Here is an 11,060-nt window from a genome sequence, read left to right on the forward strand (position 1 = left end):
TAGGAAACGCTGGGATCTGGCTGGACTGGGGGTGCTGGGGTCACTGGGGCACTTTGGGTTGCAAGAACCCCCCTCGGCTTCCCTTCCCTTTACCCTCGGCCCTGGCCCTGGCCCTGGCCCTGGCCCTGCCCCAGAAGCATCTGGAGCTGGTGACTCGCTCCCCGCCAGCATGTGCCGGAGGATCCCGGTGGCCCCAGGCTCTGGAGCCCGTTCCTAGCAGGATCAGCCCCGCCGGGCAGCGGTGCCCCCCTCCCCCCTGCCCTACTTTGCCGTCCAAAAATGCTTCAGATTCTTTCACCTCCCCGGCCCGGGGACAGGGCAGGGACGGGACGGGAGTGTTTACAAACACGGCCGTGTCAGCGGGGCCCAAGGGTGCCTGGCATGGGGGCGGCATCCGGGGGCGCCGGGGCCGGGCCGTGGCAGTGCTGCTCGAGGGGTTGGGCGTCTGGGATCCGGCACCGAGGACTCAAGCGTAGATGCCCGCCAGGGAGAGACTCCAAGGGGCTTTCCCCGCAGCCCTGCCCCATCACCCAACCCGTCAGGCTGGCACCGTGGTCCCGGAGGCTAGAATGAGCCACAAGCCCAGGCAGGACAAGCCACGAGCGCCGGGATGTAAGGCTGATCTGGTCCTAGCCTGCCAGCCCCGGCGGCTTCAGCTGCAGTCTCCTGCCGACGGGGCTGGTAACGGGCACCAGGGCTGGCAGCCAGCAGCTCATCGCCCCTCTGTATGTGACAGCCACCAGCACCCAGGCAGGGTGTTTTCCCCTTCGGGCTTTGGGGAAGCTATGGGGGGTCCAGGCCTCCTGACCCCAAAGCTCAATGCCTTTCCACACCGGTGCCCGGATTATTTCATGGCAGTGCGCCCTCAGAGATCCCAGCCATAAAGCAGCTCCCGCTGCAGCGGGGGAAAGCCCACCTGGGCTGGGCTGTGTCCCTGGGGTGGGCTTTGAAGAGGTCGGGCAGGGCGGCCAGGAGCGAGGACTCCTGGGTTTCTTTTCATCCCCCTCGGCCCCGCTACTGTGCGACCCAGTTCGTCACTTCCCTTCCCTTCCCTCCGGCGCTGTCAGCGACAGTTCGAAAGCCCTGAGTCAGGCCCCTCCGGGCGCCAAAAGCAGAAGGAGCCCGGCTGGGAAATCCAGAGGGGGAAGAAAGGCCAGAAACTCGGGCTGGTCCTCCCAGGGGCAGAGCTGAGATTCCCAGGACTCCGGGAGCAGGAGCTTGGAGGAAAGCTGCCGCCATGGGGCCGTCTGCTGTGGGAGCTGGCAGTGCTTTCTGGGCCCTGGGGAAGGCGGCTCTGTTGTAGCAGGGGTGGGGGTGGCACTGGGAGCCTTGCCTGAGGGAGGAGTGCGAGGACCAGAGGGCTTGAGAGAGGGCACGGATGGGTGATGTGGGACCACGGCTAGATTTCGCCCATGAGGGGCTGCCTGGGCCGTGCCAGTGCCTGGCCATGGCAACCCCGAAGCCCACCCCAGGACGGGAAACTGGTTGGGTAGGGCCTGGCACCGTGTGCTCTTGGCACCTCCAAAATAACCCGTGTTTGTAGCAACCGAGAACGGGCACGGGGCTATTTTAGGGCGATGTTCGGATCGCGAGGCAGGCTGAGGGCAGGGCAGTGTGTGCATGCGTGTGTGTGTGTGTGTGTGTGTGTGCATGCAGATTTGAGTGTGTATGTGCATATGTGCCTGTGAGCTGGTGTGTGTCTGCGTGCATGTGTGCACTTGCGTTTGCATGTGTGTTTGGGGGCGTAGATTTGTGCGTGCACATGTCTGTGTGGCTGCGCAGGTTAGCATGTATGTGTGCATCTGCATGTTTGTGTGCATGCGTTTGCGTGTGTATTTGTGCATGTCCATATTTGTGTGAGTTTATGCACTTTTGTAGGTGTGTGCATATGTGTGTGTTTGCATACATGTGTGAGCTTGTATGTGTGTGCATGTGGGTCTGCATGCATGTGTGTGCGTGCATGTTTGTGTGTATTTTTGTGTCTGAGAAGGGTTGCTTATGTGTGCATGTGCATGCATAAGCTTGTATGCATGTGTGCATTTGCGTGGATGTGTGTTTGTGTGCGTGCATGTGTGTTTGTGTGTGTCTGCATGTGTGTGTTTGCATGCCTGTGCGAGCTTGTATGTGTTCATGCATGTGCATATGTTTGCATGTGTGCTTGTGCGTGTATTTATGTGTATACATGTGTGTGTATGTCTGTGCAGGTTTGCATATGTGTGCAGGTTTGCGTGCATGCATGAGCTTGTGTATGTGTGTGCATGCGTGCACATGCAGCCGCACTGCGCAAGGGTGTTTTGGGTCACGCCTCTGCCCGGATCCCTGCGGACGCAGGAGGTCATCATCACACTCACACACAAGATCATGCATGCACACAAATACACACGTGTGCACTCCCTTGCCTTCATCATCTGCTCACCTCGGACCCGGGCTAAGCCCCGAGCAACATGGCGGCTCGGGGCGTGGATGGCCACATGGCCCGGCACAGCCTGCTCCCCACGGACGGGAGGATGCATCGCGAGCTTGTCCAGTGCATGATCCCCTCCCTAACGAGCTGCCTAATGAAAGGGCAGTGCCGGGAGCCCTGGGGTTGTCCTAGAAAAGGGCTTATCCCTGTATATTTGCTACCCGCAGGGTGCAAAGTGGAGTGGAAGGTGCTTGAGCTTTTTTCCAGACTTCATCCCCCTCCCGGTCAGGCTGGTATGGACTGGGAGGGCTGGGGAGTTACCTTCCTCTGTATCAGGGGGCATGGTGCCTCCCTGGCATCTCTGGAGGGCATTTAACCCCCTTTGCATTGGCAGGACACTGCCAGCCTTCATCCCCTGGCTTGACCTGGGGCAGGTTCAGAGTCTCCTCGTGTCACTAGGCCTTGTGGTTGTGCAACGCAGCTGGTTGTGTCGTTTTAGGGCTAGGTGATACAAGGACGTGTCTGGGACGGTCTCGCCGCAACTCCTGGGGACCCTTCCAGCCTGGCTGGTCTCCGATTCAAAGCTCTCCCAGCGGTAGGGCCCGTATCACTAAGTTCATCTGGCCACATACTTCTCGCTGAGGTTTCCTTGAGTGGGAAATAGCCAGTTTGTGGCATTTTTGTGGGGAACGCGCCCTGTTTCAGCCAAGTCGTCTGCCTTTTTTTTGTCAAAGACTTGGCTTAAAAAACAAAAAAAGTTCCTTTTCTCAGCCACCCCTTTTTGGATTGTAAAATTACCAAGAAGCGGGGCTGGAAGGGACCTCCAGAAGTCACATCTATTCTGACCCTTGCTTGAGACAGAATCAGCTCTGTCCAAAGCATCCTAGGTAGACCCATAATCTAACCACATCCATAATCTAACCTCTTTGTCCAGCTACCGTCGACCCATGAAGCTGTTCTGCACGCCGGGGGGGTGGGAGTTTCCCCTGTTATCCAAGTATTGAAGACCCCAAACTGCCAAAAATAAAAAATGCCCAGTTTTGGGTGGCTGCTGGAAACAGAAGCATTTATTTTTAGCTGGTTCTTGGAGTTTTGATGGGGGAAAGTATCAGAGAGAGTTTTGGGGGGTTCCCCAGGAGGTGCCTGGTGGGGTGTGTGTCACCTTTTGGCCCTCCTGCACATGGGGCTGGGGTCTCGGGATCCCTTCCAGACGGATCCCTCTAAGCCAGACCTCTTTGCACGGAGAGCTCTGCATTGATCCAGGCCTTTGCAGCCCCCGTGTTGTCTTTTCCCGGCCTTGTCAGCTCTGGGGTGGGGTGTTGTGGCTTTGGCGGGCCGGACCCCAGCTGGCTCGGGCTGCGGGAGAGGGAACTTTTGCTGCCTCTTGGCTCCGCACGCCTCTGGCTGGCTGCTCTCTTGAAGCAACACTCCCCCCCACCCCTCACTCGAACAAAAGCAGCTTGATTTATCCCCGCGGAGCAGATGGGAGCCTAACGAGTTGGAACAGCCGTGGCTCCGAGCGAAAGGCCCACCCTGGTAATCGGGGGGCCGCGGGCTCTGGGCCTGGCGTGGAGGCCAGCAGGGGTGACGTCACCACAAGTGTGTCCTTGACTCTGCCCCCTGGGATGGGGCTGGACTCCCGTGCCCTGCTTCTCTGGAGCAAAGGGGGACAGAGGATTCGGGCACCTGGGTATCAGGGAGGCCCCGTTGCTGTGATCGGAGCTGTGCACCTTGGAGAATTAGGGTGTGCTGTCATGCTGCTGGTCTGTGGCTCAGTTTCCCTAGCTGGAGATCCCCAGTTCACCCTGCACAGTGGGAGGGAGTTGGTAAGGTTTAGGCTGTGAAAGTCTTACGTTAGGGTGGGAGAGGGGTTGGATCTAGGAGATGTGGCTCGTCCCACTGTAGAGAGCAGAAATATTTGGTTTCTGGCTAGTGTAGGTGCCTGGGGGGAGGATGGGGGTGTTGATTTGGGGCCCAGAGCCCAGCAGGGCTTTGCCCCTGTTGGGACTGTTGGGTTCACTAAATCCAGGCACACACCGTGCAGGAGAAAAAGTAACTGCGAACTTTATTTGTGGAGCAAGAGGCAACCTCTGCAGACCCTTTGTTTGGCTCTAATTAGCCAGCTTCACTGAGGGGCTGTCTCCTAGCTCCTGACTTCTGTGACCTTCTGAGTACGGGAGCATCTCTAAATTATAACTTCCGTTGTTACAACCCCCACAAGGGCAAAGTCTTTGAAAAGCCAGGTCCTCGGGCTCTGCCCAGGTGACGAGACCAGTCTGGGCCCGGGGCTCCGGCCCTTTTGCATCGTTCTGCCCCTAGTGAAGGGTGGCATGAAAGCGAAGCTGCCAGCTTTCTGCTGGTACGGGGGCATGGGTTCAAGGACTGGGAACAGCGGTCAGGTGATACACCCTTAACCCGTGTAACTCAGGAGAGGCTCTGCCCTGAGCCAGGGGGTTAATGGATCTTTATTGCTAGAAGCACGTTTGGGGTCAGGGCCGGAGCTGCAGCGTGCAGCTGGCTGTTAGCTATTGGCGCAGGCAAACCGCCTTGCCCGGTGGGGAAGGGCAGAGGAAACGACTCTGGGAAGAGCCTCTGTGCTCCCGGCTGGCTGGCGGCAACGGCTTTTTTTCTGTCCCACTTTCCTTATTGCCCTCAGCTGCCTGAGAACGCGGGCTGCTTCCTGGCCACCCTCTAGATCTTCCCTGGCACTGTGTCTCCAGTGTCTGAGGTCACCGTGGCACCACTGCCAAGGCTCGTGATCTCATCAAGGGACTCTGGATGCAGGGGGTGCTGTGTAAAGCCCCAGCCCCCGGAGTCCCGTGATGAGAGCCTCTGAAGGCACCCGCCAAGAGAGCTGCCAGCATGGGAACATCTCCAGATGCCTCCAGGGAGACCTGCTTCCAAACCCCGAGGTGCTGACAGCTGTGCCTGATGCTGGCAAGGGCGGCCGTGCCGTGACGGCATCAGGCGGCGCCTTTGTGAGGCCCTTGAAATCATCGGGGGCCAGAAACCCGGGATGGGCAGGACCTTTTCCAAGCAGAGCGTTCCTCAAAGGCAGCTGCTTTGGCACCGGTGCTGCTGCTGTCGTCGTTTTTCCGTGTGCTATTAGACCAGCTTGCTAGACTGTTAGCTCACGGCATCCACACGGATCCCGTTCACTGCATGCAGGCATCTGCCTCTGCTCTCCCCGGACCCTCTTTTTCTTCCCAGAGGGGATCAGGGCACCGGTCGGCATTGTGCGTGGGGCTGTGGGTGAATGGCCCCTTCTGGGCCCCACCCGGCTGCAACTTTCCAGGCGCCGAGACCTGGGCTTTTCCAGCCCCGTGCAGCCGCCTCTCCCGTTCCAAGCTCCGGGACGTGCAAGATGCGTGTTCAGAAGGAGAGCGATGACTTTCCAGCTAGACAGAGGCAGCGGCGGGGAGAGCTGGGGCCAGGTGGAGGACTCCAGCTGGGCTTCAGAGAGAGCTGGGCTGGGAGCAATGCCAGGGCGGTGCTGCATCCAACCCCCCTGGGTTTCTGATTGCCTCCCGCGGAGGCCGGTGGCACAGGCAGTGTTTTCCTTTCCTCCGTGGGACCAGAAACCCAGAACTGAGCTGGGCCTTCCAGGCACCCCCTGGCCTGGGCAGTATCTGGGTGCAGACGGTGCCAGGTCTGGAAACGTTACTGGGATCTGAGTGCAAGTGACCCCTATATGACTTTCCTCCAAGTGTCACTAGCCACCTCTGTGCCTCGGTTTCCCCAGCTGCCTGACGTCACCGAGCGGGGAACGTTGGGTGAAACCCACCTTTGCTTTCCTCATTGGCACCGCTGCCAGCCTCCCAGGGATTGGCCCCATGGGGGAACATCGCATCCCAAAGAGGGTGTCCAAGACAGGTGCAGCCATGACGTCTCCCACGGACTTTGTGTTCGACGGGGGGAGGGCGTGAACTGTAGAAGCGGGGCCCCGATAAGTTGGCCACCCCCCATCCCGGTGCTCCACGAGTGCAGTCCGAGCAGTCCTCAAGCACCAGCATTCGCCACGTCTGCCCGGTATAAGCTCACGGCCTGGCAGCTCTTCCACCGCTCCCCCATCCCAGAGACGCGGCTGTTTCTAATTGCCCGCTCGGTCACCACCAATTTGGACAGATGCAGGGGAACGCTTGGATCCAGCCCGGTCGGGCGGGTGATTTATTGCTCCGTAATGAGGCACTGGCTGGATCCCAGCTCAGTAAAAATACCAGAGCGGGGACGCGCGGCGGGCAGACGGGGCATAGCCAGAATCTGGGGAGCTGTACTGATGTCGCTGGGGACTGATTCTCCCCAGGGCCCCTTTACTCCACTCCAGTAACGTAAAATGACCTTAAAGCAGGCGTTGTTATAATTCACCTCCCTTTTCTGGCCCTGCAGCCAGGGGACTTGGACTGTATCTTCCCTGCAAGAAAGGCATGTGATCGCATCTGATCTTTGATGCAGTAAGCTTCAGCTTGCAAAAGCTCGGGGGATATATATATATAGATATATATAGATATATATAATATGTATATATGCGTATGGAGAAAGGTGGAAGGCACATATATATATAAGCTATATATATATAGCTTACAAGGTGCAACTCTGCTGTGCCTTCCACCTTTCTCCATGCTAAGCCATAGTGTGGAAGAGACACCTGGAAAAGCTCTTGTCCAAGCTCTTATCTCCAGCAAGGCCAAGGTTTTTAACCTCCCGGCCTCAAATGACAACAGTGCGATAGAAACTCTAGGGTTTCCAGGAGGGTTTTAGCTGGAGGCAGCTCCAGGCCTTCTAAAAAGCCCCAGGGCCGGACGGGAAGTGGTTGGCTTCTCCCAGGAGAATTTTCCAGTGTTGGCAGCCTTTTCCCCTGTCCTAAATCATTGCTTGGGGTGGGGTTTGGGGCGGGTGTGTGATTCTCTGCAGGATCTGGTGCCCAGATCAGTAGGCCAGGCTTCAAGCTCAGGCTCCCGGGAGGTGTAAAAGGGGCTGCAATGCTACTTGTTTTGGAAGAGCAGTGACGGCAGCTGCAGTCATGATGGGGACATGCTGGTGTTTTTTGTGGGACCCCAAAAGTCACAGGAAGTCAAACAGAGGGCCCCCACTCCCCTGGCAGGGGTTAACCATGTGGTCTTAACACACCAGCCCCGCTCCCCTTTCCACTGCAGCCCCTACAGCTGCCAGCACTGCCTCGACATGCATGTTCATGCTGAGATGTTTGCTGTGCAAGTCGCTGGGTTTGTGCAGAGCCTGGCGTGCTGGCGGCCCAGCCTGTGATGGGGGCTGCTGGGAGCTGACCCCCCCCCGCCACCTGCCCGGCTGCAATGTCAGTCCCTTCTTTGCCCCTCAGCCCCCAGCTTCTCCGTAGTCGCCTGCTCACTGATCTCAGTCCCCCTCCACCTTCTCCAGCCAGTTCCTTCCCATCAGCTGCATTTTTTTAGCCCATCCATCGGGTTTGTGGGGCTGTTTCCCATTACACGGTGCCCGGTGACAGATGGGTGAGCACAGGTGAAGCCTCTCCAATCCGGAGGATCACGCCCAGCACTCTGTGTCCAGCTCAGCCGAGCCCTGAGTATGTGGAAAGTCTGTGCTCCCCCCAGATGTGTCTGGGCAAGGGGGAAACATCTGGAGTGGGGTGGAGGTGGCTGCCCACCCACCCGGGTAGGAAGAAGCCAGGGAGAGTAGGAGTCAATCCAGTGTTCAGAGGGCCTGGGCATCCCCAGAGACGAGATCAAAGCACCCAGCGCCTCTGCGGGACCAGAGGCCAGAGGGAGGCGAATACTGGATGAGGAACAGGGACTTAGGGGGTGAAGGGGAGCCTGGCTTCACAGTGCGGGAAGGGATGCATGGCCCATGTGACGGCCACCGTGCCAGAGGAAATAGGTCTGTGCCCAGGCCTGTCTGTGTCTGCTGGGCCGGAGGCTGCTGCTAGGCAGTGACCCCCTTGCCTTGCTGGGCACGCGGGCAGGAGATGAGGGGCGGCTGCAAGGCTTTGGGAGCCAGCTTTGCTCTGTGCCATGGGGGCACATGGTGGTGGGGTAGGGGGACTCTCATGGCGGATCAAAGGGGCAGTGGAGAACACGTGTGGGAGAGACCAGCGCCGTCTGTATCCCCCCCCAGCCACCACGCTGCACCACTGCGCACCCGGCCTCTGCATATTGTTGTCCCTGGCTCTGGGCCTGGGATGTCTCCTGCCAGGTGTGGGGTGAGCAGTGAGTGGGACACCAGGACCCAAGGTGACGCTCCCTCTGGCCCATTCCTCCACTCCAGGCTGGGCTGGGCCTGGACGTCTCGTACCCCCTGCTCCCAGCACCTGCTCCGTGCCTGGGGCTGTGAGTCCCTGCTGGGAGGTGGAGCTGCTGGGTTTCTCCCCACGCACTGGCTGGTGGGGGCCAGGGGGCATCAGCTCACGGGGGCGGCAGACTCATGGTCTCCATAAAGCCCCAGCTCCCAGAGTCAGGTGCTTTAGGTCTTAGCTTGAACTAACAGTGCAGACTCTAGGACACGTCCCTGGGAGCGATGGCAGGGACACAGATGAGCTGGGGCCAGTGTGTCTGGTTAGATGGGGGGCTAAGTACCGAAGCACCCTCCCAAACCCAGCCGGGTCCCAAGCCCCCACCCCAGCTCCATGTTTCAGGTGGAACCCAATGCAGCTTGTGACCCTGCCTCATTTCACCCAGGGAGGAGGACGCCGAAAAAGCCCCGGAGGACCCTGTGGACGGACCAGGAGCAGATGCTGAGACCTGGAACAACCAGTTGGGAGTGAAGCTGGGCACCGCTCTCTCCCTTGGCAGAAGAAGCCAGGATGGGGACCCCACATGGGGTCTGCGGCAGGTACTGGGAACGGGTCTCTGGGGTGGAAGAGAGGAGCCTAGGCCCGGCAGAGCTGGCTGCCACCCCATGCTTCACGTGGCTCTGGGACGTGGCAGGGGGTGGAACGATGTAGTAGGGGCCTGACTGCAGGTGGGCAGTGCCCTAAACCCTATAGTCCACATGCAGAGGAGACATACCGTGGGCTAAGAGACTTGCCCGAGGCTGCTCATCCCAGCAGTGACAGAGTAAGGGACATGGCCCTCCCAGCCACCCTTGGACTGTGTGTGTATGTCACCCTTGGTGACCCTTGGACTGTCCTGCCTCTGTGGGGGTCTTATTCATCCAGCCAGGCGGTCCCCGGCATGGGCCTGTGTTTATCTGTTCTGCTTCCTGTGTGTACATGTGCATGTGCATGTCCAGCCAGGCTGGGGGTAGGGGGTGGCTGGATGGTCCCCTGAGCTCCCTGCCCCATCTCCCCCCTGGGTCTCCAGTGATGGGGAGGGCAGGGCCCTATCGCTCCTAGGCAAGGGGCTAGTACTGATGCCCAAAAGCAGACCCCCACCCCAGTACCTTCAAGCTGGACCCAGGGCTTTGGGGAGCTGTTGCTTGAAGATGCTCTTGGCTGCAAAGAGCTTGAGATGTAAATACAGCACGAGGTGCATAAACAAACTGTGGGGAGACCAGGGGGGTGAACCCGGGGACAGGCCTGGTTCAACCCCCACTGAGATCCTCCTGGCCGGACCCACCTCATGGGTCTGTATCCCCCCCAGCCACCCCACTGGATCCCATCAGGGTGTCTAGGGCAGGCATCTCATTGGGGACAGGGGGTGGAGGATAAGAGCCTCCTACAGCTGCTAGCTGGTGGAGCGGCTGCACTGAGAGCCGGGCAGGTCGTGTCCTGGGGAAGAAATGAGTCATCGGGGCTGAAGCAGGGGGCGGCTGTGAGTGGAGACCAGACATCACAGGCTCCATTTGCAGGGCAGAGGATCCTCGAGGGTCCCCAGATGCTGGAGGCTGCAGTGCTGGTTGCAGCCACCTCGTGGAAAGCTCCAGGGATGGAGATCCTACAGCTTCCCCCACAACTTGTCCCAGGTCACGGATGCCCCAGGGTGCCTGGGTGTGGGCAAGGGGTCCTGCCCTATAGCAGTATATCATCCAGGGGGGCAGAGCAGGCATCCATGGCCCTGGCACAGCCTTGCCTCCCAGAGCCAGAGAGTCCCTGGGGTGCAGTGACAGCCTGCAAGGGTCACGGCTGGGGTCTCGGCCCTTTTTTTGCCAGGCTGGGCAGACACAAGAGGAAAGGAGGGTGCCAGGAGGCTGCCTGGGGACTCATCCGGCAGACATCCCAGAGCAGGGGGGGTTGGAGCTGCCGGGGGGCCAGACCCGCACTATTCCTACAGCTTTGGGAAGGTCCATGTCCATCACCCCACAGCTGTCATGGGGCTGCAGATAAGGAGGATGATACCCGCCCCCCCGCCCTACAATGGGGGATAGTCTCTGCCTCTCCCCCCACCCCCAAGGGTTTCTAGCCAGCCTGTGCCATGGGATCAATAGACATCCGGTGCCACACTTTGGGATCCAGCTCCAAACCCCTTGGAGGGACCCGTGTCAAAGCATCACCCACTGGGCTCCAAAGCAACTCAGGGTTGGCCCCTCCTTGGATGTGCCAGTGGCCCCAGGCCAGGGGAGAGGCCGGGATATTAGTCACTGCAAAGAGAGGGAGCCAGGCCTTAACCCCGCGCAGCCCGTGTGCTGAGCAGAGCTGGGGGCCAGCAGATGCCCGCAGCCCCAGAGTGAGCCGGCCAGGTCCTCAGCCCCGCTGCGAAATGCGGGGCCTGGCCAGGGCTTGAACTCAGGC

The 11,060-nt window shown here is 59.5% G+C and overlaps 1 protein-coding gene across 1 annotated transcript in view; it reads left to right on the forward strand.

Annotated features, from left to right (window-relative positions):
* ADAMTSL4 (ADAMTS like 4) overlaps positions 1 to 11,060 on the forward strand; it is a 27,997-nt gene that overhangs the window by 2,459 nt on the left and 14,478 nt on the right. The window contains exon 2 of the mRNA XM_025193011.1: positions 9,070 to 9,223. Within this exon, the coding sequence (XP_025048796.1) occupies positions 9,195 to 9,223 (29 nt within the window). The 5' untranslated portion in view covers positions 9,070 to 9,194. The remainder of the gene's footprint in view (positions 1 to 9,069; positions 9,224 to 11,060) is intronic.

This window comes from Alligator sinensis, unplaced genomic scaffold, assembly GCF_000455745.1.
Source record: "Alligator sinensis unplaced genomic scaffold, ASM45574v1 scaffold838_1, whole genome shotgun sequence".
Lineage (NCBI taxonomy): Eukaryota > Metazoa > Chordata > Crocodylia > Alligatoridae > Alligator > Alligator sinensis.